We start from the raw sequence: 20772 nt of genomic DNA on the forward strand, positions 1-20772 counted from the left end.
CAATAAAACACTACATAAAAATACATTTCACCGTGCCGACAGCATTACTAGGGAAAACTAGGTAAACAATTTATTTTCTCCAGCCATAACCTCAAAAAACACATTCTGTGGCAATATCACGGCGAGGTTAACGACCACAGATGACGGTAATTCAGGACCATTTATATTTTGCAGTTTAACATTACAAGCTCCAACAATGCTCAAAGACTAGTAGAAATTCTTTTTCCATGAACAATGAATTTCCTGACTTTGCATGTCTTCCCCTGAAATGTGTTTGGATCCCTTGTAATTTAGACAGCAAGAGATTTTTCTCTTATAATACAGTTGTCTCGGACAGACAGCATAATTTGTTGGACGAAAATGTGGAAATAATGACCACTCCTGCATTTGAAGAATGTGAATAAACTAAACACTTTATTATTCCTTGGGCAACTACGTAGTCTCGAATGCAGAATTTTTGTGATTTTGGTATTGATAGTGCAATGTTTGTATTTTAAACTTTAAAGCTTTTGAGTTTGAAGGGTTTTTCACTTCTAAATGTTAGTTTTAAACATTTTAATCATTCATAATTGAGTTCATTTAACTTTTTCTTAAAAAAGGTATGCTTAAATACATTTTGCCACTTTTGACATTTTTCCTCACCACTTTTGGCATTTTTGTTTACCGCTTCTCACTTATTTTACTCACCGAAAAGTACCTGTCCCTACCGATACAGTCGTGGTGAGATCTGATCAACCCCAACTTTATAGTCTACTCTCGCACACTTAGCATGCATGCTTGTGTTAACCTACATCAACTCAGAGCTAATACTAGAAATGAAAAGTTGCACACATTTAACAGCCCAGTAAAAAAATCTTAAAGTTTTAAGTATGTGAACACTGAGAATTATTTATTTATTTACAATTTAATCACAATTAACTTAGAAACACAAAGTACAATTTGCAAGAAACTGCTTAACAGAAATATCTACACTCGCGTAACAAAACTAAATTGATATTTATTTAAGATCACTGGACTACCAACAATCACACCTGACTGCAATCCCACATCAAAAAGCAGCTTAGTATGAATGCCCTTGTAGCGAAACTTGTCGAGCCGCAAATACGTCCATCAGCCTAAAACATCTCCACAGTCTTGCCGGCACATGTACCTACATATCCTGTTGCGCACTTTGTTTTGAGCATAATTCAACTGTACGCACTGTCTTCAAAATACTTCGTAAACAGATCACTTTCTTTAAAAATGTCTGTCTATAAGAAATGGGCCGCAAAACAATGAACAGCTGAATAGTCTTAATTCTGTACACAATCTGCTGACTGCCAGCAGCTGCCGCACGCAAGCTGTCACTCATCAGCAAAGTCTTGAAGTGTCAGCGCACGTTGCTGTACCCATCCAACGACTGTAACCTGTGACACACACGTCAAACAACTGTAACTATTAGTCACAGCAACAAATATCAATGACCATAATGACATGTTCTTTAAATAAATAATAATAATAAAACTTTTAAGGCATTGATAAATCATGCAATAGTAAACAAAAGAAACATTAGTATACTCAGAAAATAACTTTATTTTTTAAAAAAATAATCCAGTATGATGCTCTTAAGTTCTTATTTATTAACAATAATTAAAAATTTCCAACAAAAATGAAGGAGAAATGTTCCACTGATATTCATTCTGTAAAACATAATTTTTAAGCTGACTTGTGAAGTATTTTGAACTACAATTTCACAGCACACAGAACAAAGCAGATCATTTTGCAGCTTGTTCTGAGTAAAACATACTATTCACTCAACTCAGTAAGACACTAAGTTATTTTTGGGTCGCAGTTATGCAATCAGGAAACAGTTATAAAAACACTTTTTCTTGGTTAAAACCATTTCGCAAAGCCTTGTGAATAATATTTTACACTTGCATAATGTCATTTTACATATTGAATCCTTCCTAAGATACCAAACACAAAATCATAAAAAAGATTAAATTTAAAAAGTTCTTACACATTTTAAAGAAGTAATAATAAATTTGCTATTTTGCAAGTATAAAATACCAAATACACAAAATGTTTTTAAGAATGAACAATATTTCCGACATTTCCAAAACACCATCACAACATTTTAAGGCTGTTGCTTGGCAATTGAAGATATTTAATCTTCTAATAGTTAGGTTTCTTTCTCAGACTCTTCTAAAAATTTTTGTTTTCATACTTGCAATGCTTGAACCATTTGCATTATAGCTTAGGCTATAATCACAGCGCTCCATGGAACTTATGAGAATTTTTACTTCTATTGCTTGCATCGATTAAATAGTCAAAATTACCCAACACACTATAAGGTATGTTGTGGTTTGTTAAATGGAGTCTTGTTTGTCACATTTGTGACGTGAAAAGAGTTAAAATTGAAGATTACAGGAAAAAATAAGAAGTTTTCTTAAATAAATTTAAAAAATTTGTATTTCAACAGCATGGGAAAAAAGGTGTAATGTTTCATAAGCATGTATAGTAATTCCTGAAATATTTTTGATTTCCCTGACCTGTCCACGTTTTCACCTAACTTAGCAATGTTGCTCAACTTTTCTTGGTTTTCCAGACATAAATCATTAAATTTTCACTCGCCTTACAAACAAAAATAGTTGTTCAGTACCACTGTGTCGACACTTTTGTCAGAAGAACCAACTACCATCAGATTTCATATATCATATTATAGACTGTCTAGTAGAAGTCTCCCTAGTGATGTGTCAGTTCTACTTTTTTCCTTGGTCCTTGATTCTGTTCCAGGTCTTAAAAAAACAGTTCTTGGTCCACCTTTACACACTTCCCCATCACATCAAACATACAGTTATGTCCTAATGTATAAGTTCTTTGTGTGTTCGGTATGATTGATCCACACTCCAATTTACCTAGATCTGACCATTAGTCACCTAGCATCTATGTAGGACAGGTGCTTTTATCTCAGATAGCTAAAGCAGCACTGCAACATGCACCATGCTATACATAATATATAGTATGTGTGTTCCCAGTTTTGTTGGGGTGATGAGTGGATATTTAATTTACACACACTCATAAAAAATTGCTAGAGAAAAACAAATACTTGTTCCCGAAAGATAAAATATAAATAAAAAGAAACATCAAATCATACAATAGCAACAAACCAGAAAAAGTAGTTGCTGTAAACACATGATTGCTTGGTGCCGTTGGGTTTAAGTGAATTACGGCTGCATAAGTGGTAGAAAATTCTGTAGTACAGGAGTAGCAGACAGTTCTAAATTACGGTAGTTTATTTACCAAGTGAAAACATGGACAGAAAAGATGGAACCACAGCACGAAAAACTCTATTGTTTACATTCTAGACACTACCTGCTAGGGCATTATATTTCCATCTGGGCTGCATGCACAAGGGAATAGTCTGACTAGCCATTTCTTTCACATGAGCAGGAAGTATCTATTTATTGGCGGCTGGAAGAGATGTTAGAATATGTACTATGGAGTCTGTCCCCGACAACAGAATTTGGGAAAAAGTTTTGACTGTAAAGATTTCTGTGGCACCACAATTATATCATAGTTAAGGTTCTCAGTGCTAATTATATTATCAAACACTGATGAAACAAAGCACTACTCCCCATTGAAATTAATTTTTACTACTATAAGCTTTGATTTACCAGAAAAACTACACAAACAAATAAACTCATAGTGTCTGAAAGAGAGAAAATGTCTCTGTAATGAATTTAAAAACAAGATTGTGATACCATAAGGGAAAATAAGAAAGCACAAAAAAAAAATGAAGCAAATTTCTATGTTTATGGCTAAAAAAACCAGTAGAGCTGAATGAAGTAATAGTTTTAAAAAAAATTGTACTACATGTGTAATTTAATACAGATTACTATAATCATAAATTAAGTCAATTGATTTATGGGACATACTGGGACACTTGCTGACTTTGATAGTAGTCATACAACACTTCACAACTCTTAATGTTGTTTGTTTTTGTTTGATATATTGTGTTTAATAATAAACACGTAGGTCCTATCTATGTATCCTGTACAACATTGGGGAGGGGGGTGGACCTATTTGTAAGGGTGAGGAAAGCGACCTGTTGCAGTAACACCACAGAGCCGCTATTTCTGCTCACTCACCGAGCAGACGTTGCAAGGAGGCTCACCGCGAGAGAGAGTGGCTGCGCTCCCGACTATCCTCGCTGGACCCCCTGTACTCCCCTAGTCGCTGGTGGTGGGGGATCTTGTCGAAGAACGGATGTCGCAGAGCTTCAGACAGTGGAATACGGCTTGTCGGTTCGTACTCCAGCATTCTCGCTATCAAGTCGAACAAGTTGCGGTGATCCTGGTCGTCTGATGCTTGGTATCGCTGCAGAAGGAAGTAACAAGTATTGACCACTAGGCAGTTTGTTGATGTCTTGCCTCAAAAACACACCACTACTGATATTAAAACTTACGTGCAATGGCTTGCAGTTCTCTCGCACGTAACGCCCTGCTGAACTCTTCTCATCCCAGTCCAGCTTCCCATGGTAAAAATATTTTGTTTTAGTTTTTCTTGCCATCCTGTTAACAAAATCACACATCACAATATTTAAACCAAAAATGGATTAGAAGATAAAAGTAGTGTTGGGCCGATTCCTAAAATATACAGATTCCGATTCCATTTTCGGTTCTTAAATTAAAGGGTCAATTCTTCGAATCCGATTCCTTAATTTTTATGTGACAATGTTCAACAGAGTAATATACACAGAATAAAAGGTTTTTTATGATTTTAAAAATGTAATTGCATTGTGTTTCATTTTCTGTGCAGAAATTAACATTATATACAGCTTATATAATGTTAAAAAGTACGTTCATTACCATCAAGTTACGCTACCTTGAATTTCTAGCACAATTTGGCCTTTTAACCTAGCATATAGTTAGACGAAAAACGTGTTCAAACACTGCCAATAATCAAAGATGTCTTATGACATAAATTGTAAATAATGTTATAACTTAAACTTTAGATACCTTACATTATCAACTCAATTAATTTATTGTAAAACAAGAGGGTTTGTACGGTTAGGTTAAGAATTTTATTTTCAAGCACAACTAAATAATGATCCAAATAAAATGACAATATAACCTTGTTTTTACATATTTCAAGGGACCCGGGGCGAAAAAATAAAAAGAGGGAATTGTAAAAATAAAACTTTATTATCTTTATTATCTATATGATGGAAACAAATATGCACCACACTAAAATAAAATGTCAGAGATGCCTACTTCTTAATATATTAACTAGAACTTAATTATCTCACTTAGTGAAAAGAATAAATCCATCCAGTCTGGCCGTTCTTAACAACCGTAAAGAGAAAATAAATTTTCTGTTCTTGAGAAAGAAAGATCTGTGCATGTTTAAGCATCTCAAAATTTCCACATTTTATTGTGAGATTTTCTTACACAAAATATTTAAACTCTTCAAATAATCGCACGTTAACATTTATTTCATTTCACAAATTTATCGGAAAAAATTCTGTTAAACTAACACAACTACTTTCAAAAGATTGTTTATGTTTAGTAATAAAAATTTACGAACATTTTAGCAGCAATGTTTGGAAATTCAGATTTGCCAACTGCCTTTCCAAAATATTTCTAATGTAAAACGAGCATCGCTAAACACGCACAAGAACGCTGATTTACAGCAATTTGGTTATGTTGCTTTTAAACTTATTTTAATATGGTCGCAGTAATCCACTGTGAATTTTGGTAAAATCTCTTTAAAAATTATTTTATTTATAATTCTTTAAAGTTTAAAGTGCAGAGATGTGAAACATCTTAATTTTCACGTTCACGTCATCAAAGATTTGGTTCATGACCGTATTGTTTACCATGGCAGGTAGCACAAACAAAAAATTAGGTTGTTTACAATGGCAAATGTAGCTGCCATGATCAAATAGTTAACGTTTAGTAAATAAACTGTACATTATTTTCTTTAAACATTGATGGTTTTGTCTAATTATTTTTGAAGGTTTACTATTAAATGCAGTGCTTCTATTACAAAATTTCCGAAATATGCTTTCGCTTAAAGCGGGAAAGTAGATACTGCATTAGTACTGTAGGGAAAATGGCGGTGCAAGTAAATAAATACGTTAATCACCGAAATTCGTAAATCTCAGTTCCGCAAAAAAGATTTTATTATGTAGTTTAAAAATTATAATTGCATACATTTTAATATTTTCTTACGTTGCGTAGGAGATATATTTTGCAAACTTACAAAAACAATGCAGGAATCGGTCATGGTCGATTCCAAAACCATTGTATTCTGAATCCCTCGATTATAGTGGAATCGGTGGAACCGAACGATTCCGGAATTGGAATCAACCCATCACTAGATAAAAGTTAAAGGAAGAAATTCTTTTGAATATAAATACTTTTTGAAAAAAGCCACTAAACTTACAACAGTCATAGTTTCAAATGTGTGTGAAAGTTTTTTATTCTGTTAAAAAATTTAGTTTTTTCGGTTATAATTATCCAATTATTTAATAATCAAGACTTAACATTTATGGGACACAAATTTAGTGTTTAAAAGTTCACATGATTGCAAGTAACATATTCACGATCTGGTAGAATACTCATTTTGGTGACTTAGTGTACACTTTTTAAACACATGTACAGTGCTGATTGCTTTTAGCACCCTACTGTGCCTCATGCCTCTGTTATAATTTACCGTCAACAATTCTAGTTTAGTATTTTCAATTCTAATTTAACTTAATACTATCTGATCATGATATTACAAAATGAACTTATGAAACTGGTCCATAACACTTTCATCAAGTTGTTTATTTTACGTGTAACCAAAAACTTGGAACATTTGATAAAATATAAAAATAAAAATTGCCATATAGCAAAAAGCATGAGTGTGTGTTGACAGAGTAGGACAGGAGAAGAGCTCTAATGTGGGTGTATGGCAACATTCAGTACAATGAATTCTGCTTCTGAAACTACTTTGTAAAAATATTTAGTTTTTTTTAACAATGCATTAAAGTAAAATAACTCAAATTACTTTATCGTCTCACTTTTTAAATCTAATATACTACACATATTACACAAATGTTATTGTTAATATTTCACACAGGTTACTAACTACAATTTTTCAATAGACATTTAAATTTAACATTTGTTACTCTCAGTCAAGTGGCAAATTGTATCACTCTTCTTCCCCTTCCCTCCTGTCCAGCTCACACCACCACTGCAGTAACACACAAACACCTGGAAGACTGGGAGGGGAGGTGGTGGGATGAGTTCCGGAAAACTGCCGGTTTCCCGTCCAGTCGTGCAAAAAAGTCTGCCTGAAAACTATGTGGGGTGAACTGCCCCGTCAAGACGAGAGTTTTGTGGGAAGAGCACAACCATGCACTCTTCCTTGCATGGTAGGAGAGCGCCGTTGGCCAGACAATGGAGTGAGCAGATGTGTTTTGGGCAATTACTGAAGTTTTTGAGAAGAAACAGAGGCAGAGAGTAGGCATCCATGATGAGCTAAGTAATGTGTTATAGAACAGAGGTGCTTTTCCTTGCTTCACACTTAAGTTTCTCATTTAAGTACGCATGGGCAGTCAGGGTTGTGCAGCAAGTAACATTTGTAGGTAGGCCACTAAGATATTTGTTAACTTTACTTATGTAACTTTATTTGGGACCTTTCTACAATATATTTTTTTTACGTTAAGGATTCACTAGCATGTTTCTTACTTCTGCTTGGCTTCAAAGATTAAGAATGGTTCAGCATTTTATTTACTTTCAATTTCAATTTTTTTTCTTGTTGGAACAAGTTGAGGCCCCTTTGAAAAATATGTGGTGTTAAGAATTTCCAATTCCAGCCAATTAGAGTTAAATGGATAGTTTTTTTTTTTTTTTTTGGGGGGGGGGGGGGGGAATATTTAACCTAAATTTAAGCTAAATGGTGCAACACTTCTTGTTCGTGCCAAACAATATTATTAATTGCTCCTAGAATCGAGGGGGAGGGGAACTTCTTATTTGCCAACTTACAAATCTATGACGTACAGCAGGCCACTACTAATGGCATCTTAAACAGTGTTATGAAATGTAAATAGTGGAATGTTTATCAGGCAGTCTAATTATGTAATATTAACTGTACTTAGCAAAGGTTGCTAGCAAAAACATGTAATATACCTGTAAGGAATCGGTCCAAGAATTCTCTCCATCATTGCCAGATGTTCTCGATTGTCATGGGTTTGGAACAAAGTAATGCCCAAGTAGAGCTCAAAAACAATGCATCCAATTGACCACACATCACACGGCTGAGACCAACCCAGTTCTGGAACAGAAACTATCTGTTATCACAAATGGTACCAATGCTTCACAATCACTTCTAGCCAAAAGTGAAGGAGCCTACCTAAGATAACCTCAGGAGCTCTGTAGTGCCTTGTAGACACTATGGTACTGTGGTGTTCATCATCGAAAGTGGCACTGCCGAAGTCGATCAACCGCACGTCCGTTCTTTTAATCCGCCTGATATCACGCTTCTGGAAGGAATACTATTATCAGGTTGAATCCAATCTATTCAGTAAACATACATGACCACAAATAACACTACAGGCTGTTAGCATACCCTCTTATTATTGTAGATGATGTCGAAGTCCGAATCAACAAAGAGAATATTTTCTGGCTTCAGATCAGTGTGGGTCAGTTTGTTGTCGTGCAGAAACTTCACTGAGTAACAAAGCTGATAAGCTATGTGCCGCACCGCCTCCAGCGGGTAAGGCTGGTAATTGTTGTCCTTCTGTAAAAGGTTTTACACATAACAAAGCCTTAAAAAGATACCTACATATTCAACACTTTAAAACGATAAAAAGATGTTACTAGTACATTCAACTCTTTAACACATTAAAAATTTGTAAATTACAATCTTTTTTAAAGATAATGGAAGACCACCTGAAATATTTAACCAACATCTTAATGATTTGAGTGCACAGCACAAACAATAACAGGAAAGATATGAATATTTGTACAAGATGTTTTCTACACAATGTTTAACTTTTATATTGATACACACAGCAAAAAGAGCAATAATTGTTTGAAGACCAGTCAATGAATGCTCAAAAAGGAGGTGTAGAGGGAAATGGAAGGAACACTTTGGGACTTTGTTTGGAATTGTTAGGAGGTAAACATACTGAAACTATGTGAGATAGTGATAAAGTGAATAGAACAAATGCTGTGAAACATTTTGTCTGTATTAATTTTGTCTTTGTGCTAGGGAAGCAAATGACTAATTACAGTGAATGTTTTCCGGTGTACCTACTTTTCCAGTTTATCACCATATCTTTTGATACGGTCATAAATATTTTAGAGTGTTTTTTGTTAGTTTATGCAATTGTGGAATTTTGTACAATATCTACAGCACTTACCAAGAAGTCAAACACGCTGAGCCCCAGCATTTCAAATGCTATGCATATGTGTCCATGATAGTCAAACCAGTCAATCATCTTGACACACAAACTGCAACAAGAACAATTGCAATTAGTACAAATGATGGGAAATAGAAAATAGCATTTAGTAATATAAGTGTAATTTATAGCATTTATAAATTTTTCAAGCATTTAAAGATACATCACTGTTTTAATATGTTTTCATATCTCAAATAACCCCCCCCCCCCCCCCTTAACACTTTTCCAACTACAGTGGAACCCCTGTCATACACTTTTCAACGGAGGGCACAAAAATGGTGTATGATGCGGGAAAGTGTATGAAAAGGGAATGGCAATAATCTAGCATACAAGCACAATGTCAGATTAAACTTAAATACATAATGTGTAAATAATTGCATTATATGAAAGATATGAATTCATAATTATATATACATATAATAAAACCACCATAAATGTAAAATACAGTTCATAATCAAGTAAAGCTGACATGAGAAACAGTGGCCTTACAAAATGTTATGAAGTCCTTTCTTGGAGGGCAGGAAAAGTCACCAAGCCTAAATTAGAAATTAAAAAAATTAGGCTATTGTAAAAAGAAAATCAGAAATTTATGCTTGTTTGTTTCTTTTTACAAACAACTTTATGCAACAGAACAATTTTCAATAATATGTTTAACTTGAGAAACGTAAAATACAAAACACTCCGATCGTAAGAAAACAATAACAAACAGGTATATTCAGTTCAAAGATTAATGAATGCACAAAATATGAGATCCGTGCCTTGGTAAAGCGCGTGCACCATTTTCATAATCATTTCTAGTTTGCGCCACTAGTCTCGCTTGGTGCTGACCATAGATGCTACTAGCGAAGTGCACAGTCTTCCTGATACTATCAATATCTATGGTGGGATAAAGTTATTTTCTTACGTTTGCAAATGTAAACAATGAACGTTTTTCAAAATAAAGGCATTAAAACGTAGTTTATCAGGAGGAATATAAAAAAAAAAATTGTGAATTTTGGGCTTTTACGCTTCGTAAAAACGTATGAAACGGGAAATTAATGATTATATAAGTGTATGTTCCGGGAAAGTAATCCAATGTAAACATAGTACTTTCGGCGGGACCAAAATTAATCGGCGTATGACACGGGAAAATGTATGAAACGGGAACGTATCATCGAGGTTCTACTGTAGTAAATGAAAATGCTAAAGGTGTTACAAAAGTAACTAGTGTGTGTGAAATACATGTGCTTACATTTACATCTGCATAGTAGCTCGTGCTTACACAACGGTATCACCAGAAAGGCTGGGATACATCAACCATGGAAAAGACTACCCTGGCGGTTAACAAACTTGGAATCAACTTGTTGGAATTCAATGTTTACAAATACTCTGAAAATGTATGGTATGCCCTATTCACAGTGTGTATAAATAATGTTTTATTGGTCATGCATTAATGAAAACACTATATGTGTAACAGTAGCTTTCGGATCATGCGAGCTTAACAAGTGTTGGGCAGCATTAGTCAACGTGAAGCAAGAGATTTACTATTTTGATTTATGTTTGTTATTGAGAGTTTAATGCAGCTTACTGAATAAAATTGTGTGTGTGTGGAGAATCATGAATAAAGATGAATCACATACAGGGAAAATGTTTACTTTCTATTATTTATCAGTTAAGTGTGCTGCAAATTATTGTTTTAAAAGTAAGAAGTGTAAATAATGAACTAAATGTTTGTTGTGGTGTCCATCTTCCACTTGAAAAGCTAGCCTATAATTTGCCATTTCAGGCTCTAAATAAAACAATTGAATGACCAAGTTAAGGCCCTAAATAGTTTTTTTTTAGACTTTGGTAAATTTACGGAATTTTCAAACAGACATGCGAGCATTAATCCACACTCTGCAACAACCAAAACCTATATCAAAGTGAAAGTAAATAACAAGGCTATATACATAATGTATGATTATGAAACTTAATATGAAAAAATGAAGTTGGATGCAAATTATTGAACATTTTGGTATACCAAATTTATAACATTGATTTTCCCAAACTATGAACAATTAACCTTACATGAATCTATACAAATATGTATTTAGTACCAACATCATAGATACATGCATGTTAAATTTGTTAAGCATGGCACATGCTGCAAAAAATATACAACTCGAATTGTTCATAAATACATGACTTCCAACATCTTTCAATGGGTTCACACATTATTCAGATCTATGGCCGCCGCCAATCATAATGTGACAAAAACAAACTAACAACATCAGGTGTTGTACTTACTGCCTGCCTTCTGGATCCTTCTGTGCAATTTTCTCCAAAGCATTTATTTCCAGCTTGGCAGCTTCCCGGTATTTTTCCACATTCTTGATAATTTTAAGTGCCATCACTCGATCCCTGTGTTAGAAAACCATTAAAGACCTCAACATTTTGCAAATACTCTGTCTAAAGAAAAAAACTACGTCAAAAACACAGCCTTAAATTACAGATAATTCGTTTTAAGGAAATGAACATAATTCCCACTGGAATTGTATGAAATTGGGAACAATGAGTTTTATGAAAGGTGCTTAACGCTGATTCCCTAGCATTTCTATGAAAGAAAATAATATGTATATCATATCTATTCTAATAATGGAAGATGATTAAAATGTTTTGCAACATCACTAAGTTTGTTTTTTAAACATCCTTAGTAAAATATATGTACAGATATATGTTAAATATATGTACAGACTTAAAACAACAGTAAACCTACAACTGGTTTCACTCAATTAACATAAAATTAATAACTACATGTAGTAATTCCTTAATTTTGGTATATGCCCAATTCTCTTTAAGTTACGAATTTATAGACCAAAAAACAAGGAACTACATCAATTTGAGTAACTTTGAATATGAGTGAATGAAGGAAATTATTTACTGATAACACATAAATAAAGAAATTTTTATCACAGTTGTCACCATTAAGGCATTTAGGTACATACGATAACACATCCAAAATACAAATACATAATCACAATATACATTAAAATCAATTGTATTTAAGTTACATGAAACCATAAATGAGTGTTAATAGACAATAAAACTTTATGTGCAAGAAAAGTGTTCAAACAATGGTCCATCATTTTGACTAGCAATAAAAAAAATGTTATTTTCTCAGCTATAAATACAGAACAATTTACTTTTAATAAATCACGAAAATTTAATAATACATTTAATTTCTCCAAGGGGTCTTGGAACCTATGATCATGGAAGCATCATACAACACCCAATACGACATTTATAAGCACAAAATCACTGCTCAATGATTTAGGTCCCCCTGAGCTTAACTGTGTGATGTATTATTTATTCTTGCCACAAATAAATTAAAATTCAATACCAAAGCTTTATTACAAAGTGAACAAAATCATTGTGACATAAAAAACAAAAATACTTACACATCCATATCTTTAACTTTGACGACTTTTCCAAATGTACCTTCGCCCAAAGTGGCTAGAATCTTATCTGCAATCGAAATGAACAAACCAATTAAAACTCTTGGATATGAATACAAAATTGGTGTTGGAACCAGTTTGAAAAAAATTAATCTTTAAAAACCAAAAATGTTTACTTCATAGATTTAAATTTCATTATCAAATAGAAATTATTTTAAAGAAATTAATCTGAATGTAAATTATTTTAAGACATTATGTGTTAACTATTTCTAAGCTGCCACTCATAAATTATATTTTCTACAAAATAATTATCTTCAAAAATGTATTTACAAACATGCATTAAAAATGTGTAAATATTAAATAATAATGAAAAATACTATTCACCGTAGTAGATCTAACTAAACCCATCTTGCCTTAACTGCCTAGAAGTGGCAAACTTCCCTACTGCCTTCACAACTATTAGAACAAGAAAAAAAGTTCCAACACCCTGCAGTTAAAATTAACACCTTTAAGTGTCTCCCCTCCCCAAAATAACCTGCTCTTCATGCTTAATCAAGTATACATGCCAACTATATCTTCCCTAACTGCAGCTGGAAGAAATGTTAAATATATATAACTGGTATTTAACAATAGTTGACTTGTCCATCCCCCTTGCTCTATATTATACACAGCCTTGTTCTAGGGGACAATTTGCATTTTTCTTTAATGTATTATAGTATATCTACTATATTCACGAACATCTCTCTCGCAGAACGTCGCCATGTCGATAAATGAGGTGTCCATCTTCGTCGTCTTCCACTGAGGGGGCTCGAGAGCTCTGCACCGCCGAACACCCCCACAGCGACACATTCGGCAAGTCGGCATCGTCACCACACCCATATGCACGGACACGGCAGGGTCGAACGGGGCAAGACGTACAGGCACCGGCCGATCGCATCGTGGTGTTGGCGGGCGATAGGTAGGTGAAGATGGAGATGCCATTTCATTGCCGCCATTTCAAACCACCCAAGAGGCGATCCCAACAATCACAAGACAAAGGGGAGAGGGCAAAGTGATTTGCCATTTGAAATGATTTCAACAAAAGATTGCCATGGGAACAATGAGTTACCACAGCAATACAAACATGGAGGCAATGGTAGTAGAGTAAGGGTAAAATAAATTCTGATGTAACTTCTAAACAGATGTCAAAAAATTTAAACTGAAATATACCACCACCACAGCCTTCAGTGAGCAAGCAATAACCATCTTTATGGACACACATTATTTAATACCTGTTCTTATGGCCATACACACAACTATCCCTTGATAAAACAGTTTAAAATAACAAAATCAGCACAGAAATATGAATCTTAACATTTCAATGAATAAAAATGTTAGCTCGAGAGCATATTCACACATAATGAAGTATGTAGTTGTTAGTCACACACACACACAAACACGCCTCAATTATATGAATGAAATATTGTCCACAATTACCGATAGCAAAAAACTCAAAACTGAAATCATTTTGCAGCTGCATGAATTTGGAAACCAACACCCACCCCACTCCCCACCCAAAATTAGATATTTTAATTAACTAAATTTTTTAACTGATGCATTTCAAATAATTAATTGTAAAAAAATAAATAAAATAATTATAGCAAATAACTCTTGCCAAAAAATCAACTCAATTTTTATACACTCAACAAGGAAGTTGTTTAAATTACTACTTCATTCCCTTTTTTTAAATGTCTTGCAGCTTACAAAACTTAACCAAGTATCATAGAAAAATGGAAAACCACGCAAGAACACAATTTCATTAACACCGAGAAACTTTGATAAAACAAATTGCTGAACTGTCACCTGAATCAACTATGAAAAAAGTCTTTAAATGTATGAATATTACGTGCATTCCAACAAAAAGAAATGCTAACAGGTGACAATCCTTCCAAGTACTTGTGTTTCTCGATGCCGTACTTACGGCTCCTGTAAGTCGAGTAGCAAATTTGTGTTGGTATTTGCTTGCGATAGTTGGTATTACCAATGATGAAGATTCTTTAGGAGATGGAACACGAGTTGACTCACAAGCTCTGTTATACGCCTCATCAAGAGCAGAGTACTTGAGAATAAGGCTCTTGATTTCTTTGCGCTTTGCTTCCCTTTCACTGACGGGGTCGGGTGGGTACTGTTGCTGGACAACATTCTCTCCGAGGACAGCAGGATCTATCTCCACTGGGCACAGCCGCAACATTCCTTGTTCACTCTTACCAATCCGGAGGGACGATCGATGAATCTTTGGTTCCATCTGCCCTGACTTGTGACGAGACCGGTGAGATGTTCTACGCTCTCCGTGCCTGAACGGTGTTTTTTCACGTGGAGTTACTACAGGAACAACGTACGGGTATGCTTTCTCCGCAAGAATATTTGCAGTGGTCGCACTTTTGGCCAAGGGCTGTGGAGATAACAACTCCTTGTTCTTACTCCGGCCATGATGGTGCCTCTGTCCGTACTTTTCCAGCAAAGAAGCATAAACATCATCTTTGTCAGTATCCGATGCAGTTTGGTCCTTATGTTTCATTTCCTGGCGACCGTATTTTTTCATCAGCGTAGCATACTTGCTCTCTTTCTCCAACTCCTTTTCTTTGTTTTTGTGCTTCCCCACAGCATACCCACCCAGAAAGGCAGCGTGACCATCATCCTCCACAAAGTTACCTTCCACATCCTTCTCTCGATGTCGGCGGCCGTACTTGTCCAGGATCATGGAGTACCTATCCTCCTTCTCCCGCGACACCACGTTCTCCTTGTCTTTGACCTTCTGCTCGCGCCGCCTCTCGTACCTCTCGATGGCCGACGCGTACGAGTCATCGCGCTCGCGGTCGTGATCGTGGTCCCTGTGTCTCCTGCGCGGCGCGGCCGGCTCCTCGCGCCGGCGGTCCAGCACGGCCGAGTACTTGTCCTCGAGGCGAGACCTGGTGGCGCCGAGCGCCCCGTTCTCCGCGGCCGCCGACGGGCCGCGCACCCTCGTGGCGATGCGGTGCAGCAGGCTGGAGCACGAGTCGCTCAGCATCTGCGTGACGGTGGTGGAGGAGCGCGAGTAGCGCACGCGGCGCGCTGGGGCGGTCGGCGCGGACATGGCGGGACCACTGCCGCGCACCCGCGCAGACTTGCCCTCGGCAGGTGAGCGAGCGTCGCGCGTTGTCATGTGTCACCCGCCGCGGTGTGCCCGTGTCCGTTCCCTTCCCGCTGCTGCGTGGCGCCGCTGTCACGGAGATGACGGCGCCATACCTCTTTCACGGGGCTGTTCCCTCCGTCGACGACATCGCAGCCCCGACCTCCCTCACGAGCTACTGCCGCGATGCGGCAACAGCGCGCCCAGGGATGCAACTAAAGATACTTCTTGGCTAACGCTGGCCCTCCCCTGCCAAATGCTGGCCGGACTAAAAATACCAGATCGAGTCCCGCGGGAAAAAGAATGCGCAACGCAGTAGCCGTGCGGCCATCATCTACTCGTTAGTTACGTAAAAACCAACCAAATTATTACAAACCGCTCGCGTCGCTAGATCGAGGCCGTGCACACAACAGTGACGTGTCAAGCTGGTCGCATCGCCTGCCAAGGGTAGCCCAATTTATGATACCGCGCTTGCCAAAACGAATTATCCTTTAAAAGTCCACTATAGCCATGATAACGTAAATAATGTAACATGACAAGAATAAAAACTTTGAATATTAGTGCTAATACAACTCAGGTTAAGACCGTAGACCAGCAGTAGTAATAAATCCTTTGGGAATAAAGGTATGTAGAAGTTGAAGTGACTAGTAGAATAAAAACAGAGCCGCGTTAGGGGATTTAGTCACGCACACGTGTGATCTGAAAAGTTCAGCATCTTCAGAGTTTGCTGACGCGAAGCATTTAGCTAGAGCCTTCAACGGTGAGCGGAATCGAGTCAACTTCCGCCACCACCTACCATTTCCGCTTTGAGAAAAAAAAGTCTATACCCACGCCCAGTGGCGAAGCTTCCTTTGGAGGACGCATTTTGTTTTATCTTCCTATGAAGCACAAATATAAAACATAATTTAAGTAGTGTTTTTGTCTATCATGTACTTGTGAACTGATAACGCAGTAGCTGTTTATTTTATTGTTTTAAATAGCAGCATAAATAAATGCAAGTTTCTGACTTCTAGTATGTTAAGTACAATTAGGTAACACTAGTTTTGTTATTATCATGGTAAGTGTACGTTGTATGACAATGTTGTACAGCTGTAATACAATGCTTGGCCGGGTTTAATGATGGATGATGTGAAAACATGAGAAAATTACTTCCGAAAAAAATGCATTGAGACGTTTCACATCCTGAACATTACGTTGACAAAGCAACGTTGATATCTTGAGAACAAGAACAAAGTTAACACAATATTTCACAAGATTTTGTTAAAACAGAAAAATATTTGCAGTTAACAGTTATGATGCTCACTAACTTATGATCATTAACATAACACTTTAACGATATTTTTATTTTATTTGGCCGTAACTAATTATTCAAACTGGAATATATAAATTTCAAATATAAAAATACCCTCACTAGTATGCCATACATTGCCTTTCATGATTACGAATCTAAACATCAACACGACTAAGTTTTAAAAAGGTTGCACGCTTGCCGCAAGCACTCACGAAACGAAAACTAATGTAACGATAAAAAAACTGACGGACAACGCAAAGTGACAGTTAAAAAAAAGTAAAAAGAATACTATAAGAGAATGTATTTTTTTGCAGTGTGGTCGTGAGGTAGGTTCAGAACGCCAGAGCCAGATCTCGCTTCTCAGGCGCCGTGACTCATCGAGAAAAGCGCCAAGGCAGTCTTATAAGGAACGTGTTTATAACTAGCACGACCGTTTTCCATATACGGCGGTGAAATTAATATCCGGCCTTGGGGTAGGCGCCTGTAATCCCTGTCAATGGCAAACCAATGCCGACGCACCAGTTTGAGAACGTTACCTTTCTCCACGCCAGATGAGAGGGAAGCGGGGATTCGCCCGAGGCCTCCCTGGGAACAAAAACCGCGCTACGCAATCGTCAAGGGCGAACGACACTTTAATAGCGTCTTCCAATGACTGCACTAAGCCGTTTTCAGAGCGTGCCGATTCCCGCACTGACTCCAGAGTAGGTGCTGTTATTCAGGGCAACATGAAAGTAAATAATAAGAAATTATTAGCTGTTCTTCAGTTCTTAGCATCTTCTAATTAAAGTTTAGAAGACAACGAGAGTATAGCGTGGGTTTTAAAACAAACAGAAGTTAAAACAATAAATAAAATAAAATATTTTCAAGATGTTCGTCATCAAAGTGATGAATAGGTTAGATGTTTCACTTCTGTACATTTTTTAGTAAACAAACAATATTCCACTTTCGGCACTTCTTGTTCCCCAGATTATAGTACAAACAGTACTCCTTCAATGCAGTCACGTGATAGTTGTGCTTTTAGGGTTTTCAGTGCACACAGAGTTCAGTGGACTGTAAGATGCTATTACATGTTAATCCAAGCAAACGTATCTTCATTTTTCAACTATTCCAATGAAAATCTACCATTTGTATAGTGTTCCACGTCTAGTCAAATAGATACCATTCCTTTGAAAATATATTCATTAAATGCATAATTATAGATTATATACAACTTCCTCAAGGACGATTACTCAATAAGTTACAACAAAACCTACATAGTTACTTAAATCTAAATTTAAAATATGAAATAATTAAGTAGAACTCTTCCATTACACATGCCATTACCGTCACGTCTTTGGAACTTGTCCTATATTATACCTGGCCCTGTTCATCATCTCGAACTATGGAATAAATGTCCACATTTTGGATCCAACATATTTTGTTCAATACTTAATAATTTTCCATTGTCAGTAATGTACTTGCCCAACAATCTGAAACACCGCTAAATACCGACATTTCTGTGATCAGATAAAATTTTAAGAGGCTCAGTTTCTGGCTATCTGAACAATTTGTTGCTACACAGTCAGTCACTGCTCCATCTTCCATTTCGTGTCTCGTCTCTTCAAGTGGCTGTTGACCCCGCCATAGCGATACTCTCAATACGAGAGTTCCTCATCGTCATCTGCACGATTACCATACATAATATAATCTTTATGCAGTTTCTTTTCACAAACCAGTTTCGTGCTCTATCTTGTTCTAGTACTCTATGCGCTGATCGTAATGCAGAACGTAGGTGGTTTTGGCAGGGCTGATACTGTAACCGCCAGGAAGTTTTTGCTGGTGCATTCAATTCTAAATTGTCTCCACGTACAAGACTTTCAATCTTTAGGTCGGTCCAATGTGTAACCATGGAACTTAAAAGTGGTGGCCCAACCATTTTGACGGTGGTTTGTAGCAAAGTTCAATATGGCCAAGTTAAGCTTTACGTGGAAACAGTAAATGTTTATAATACGCATAATGCCTCTCCTCGGGCGAGAGCGTGCCGTATTAAAAGTTACGTTACTTCGTAGATCAACATGGAAGGCCTGCTTCCTCCCGAGATGGACTCGCCCAGGCGCATGCGCGCAAGACGGGCGGAAGGGCGACCGGGCTATATCGAGCAGCGAAGAGCGGGCCGACCCTGAACACACGCAGCACGCGTCCGAGCTGGCGCGATGCCCTTCCACACATACACGATGGCCGCGTGTTTTCAGCCAACACGGGCCCTGCTTCTGCCCTCCCCACGCCCGTGCGCGCGCGGGCACAACGCGCCCATTTAGCACCGCTCCCTCACCCGTGATGTGCATCTCTAACCACCACCACGTTCATTTGCGTTCAGGAAGGTTTTCATAGTGCTCCCTCCTGTGCAATACCTTTAATGCTTTAGTGCCTAATTTGGCAACCAGGAATATAACCACGTATCTTTCAGAACGTCCACATGCCACGGGGAAAGAGTTCTAAAAAAAAATTACCCAATTTGAAAGGGAACTGAAAGGCATTGTTGCAACACAAAATGAGGGGAAAAATATTTGTAGAATACAAACGACATGGTATTGGAAAGAATGTGAACTGATAACCAACGGAAATTTATGAATAAAAATACCCTAATTATAAATCAATACAGAATTTTCGAAATTAATATCCTTTTGCAAGGTTAAAAGTAAAGCAAATCAACCGAAAAATGTAATGAAACATTGTGTTTGAAATGCACACGTTTTGACCTAGAAATACTTAACTTCTGATAGACAGACGAAGCGCGCGAAAAATAGCGGAAGACGCGGACTTCAGTGTTGACGTTGTTCGTCTTTTACAAACACACCCCCCCCCCCCCCCAACCCACAATTGCCAAAGTCGGTACGCCAAACAAGGTTCCTCGGTCCCAGCCGTCTACCTCACGCTTTGTGATACCGGGAGGTAGTGGGAATGGGAAGAAAGACGAGCACGGCATCGAAGGAGCGCGCGTTTCCTTGCTAATTTTATACGCTTGCCGTGATTGGCTTATTTCAAGTCATATTGAATTCTTATGTGTTCTTTTTTACTTCTCTCAGTTTGGTACTTTGCATTACGAAATAGATTTTACCGAAAGACCATAAAATCGCAATACTGTGTACGAAGACACGATTTATGCTCATGATTACTTCTTTAAAAATACCAATTCCCAACATTGTATTTTCAGACAAAATATTCTCCGACCACAATATTAGTTTTCTCTTATTTTCATGATGCAAACACAATCTGAACCATTGTCAGTCCACATACTAATCTAACGACACAAATTGTGTGCCACTAATAGTAGTGATTACTTTTTGGCGCAATCTTTATCATGTGCCATCCAGTTGAAGGACAGTTAATTGTTGAACATTTAAGTGCTTTTCATGCTTATCATATGCATTAACTTGTACACCCTTTTCTCATTTACAACTAAAACATAATTACCTACAGAAAATTAATTCAAGAATAAAATAACATT

The 20772-nt window shown here is 36.9% G+C and overlaps 1 protein-coding gene across 10 annotated transcripts in view; it reads right to left on the reverse strand.

Annotated features, from left to right (window-relative positions):
• Positions 1-861: 861 nt before the first annotated feature.
• The window catches only part of LOC134542826 (serine/threonine-protein kinase Doa), a 90911-nt gene continuing 71000 nt past the window's right edge, over positions 862-20772 (reverse strand). For 5 of the 10 annotated variants that reach the window (XM_063387381.1, XM_063387379.1, XM_063387385.1 and 2 more), the window contains 10 exons: positions 13585-13663; positions 12850-12916; positions 11699-11812; positions 9395-9485; positions 8599-8769; positions 8383-8524; positions 8160-8304; positions 4448-4553; positions 4157-4359; positions 862-1406 (listed from right to left, as the gene is read on the reverse strand). In XM_063387381.1, coding sequence (XP_063243451.1) covers positions 1370-1406; positions 4157-4359; positions 4448-4553; positions 8160-8304; positions 8383-8524; positions 8599-8769; positions 9395-9485; positions 11699-11812; positions 12850-12916; positions 13585-13663 — 1155 coding nt within the window. In that variant the 3' untranslated portion in view covers positions 862-1369. Of the gene's footprint in view, positions 1407-4156; positions 4360-4447; positions 4554-8159; positions 8305-8382; positions 8525-8598; positions 8770-9394; positions 9486-11698; positions 11813-12849; positions 12917-13584; positions 13664-14806; positions 20128-20772 lie in introns of those variants that run through there. The other 5 variants (XM_063387382.1, XM_063387380.1, XM_063387387.1 and 2 more) reach the window with 3 other exon arrangements.

Source organism: Bacillus rossius (assembly GCF_032445375.1).
Source record: "Bacillus rossius redtenbacheri isolate Brsri chromosome 9 unlocalized genomic scaffold, Brsri_v3 Brsri_v3_scf9_2, whole genome shotgun sequence".
NCBI lineage: Eukaryota > Metazoa > Arthropoda > Insecta > Phasmatodea > Bacillidae > Bacillus > Bacillus rossius.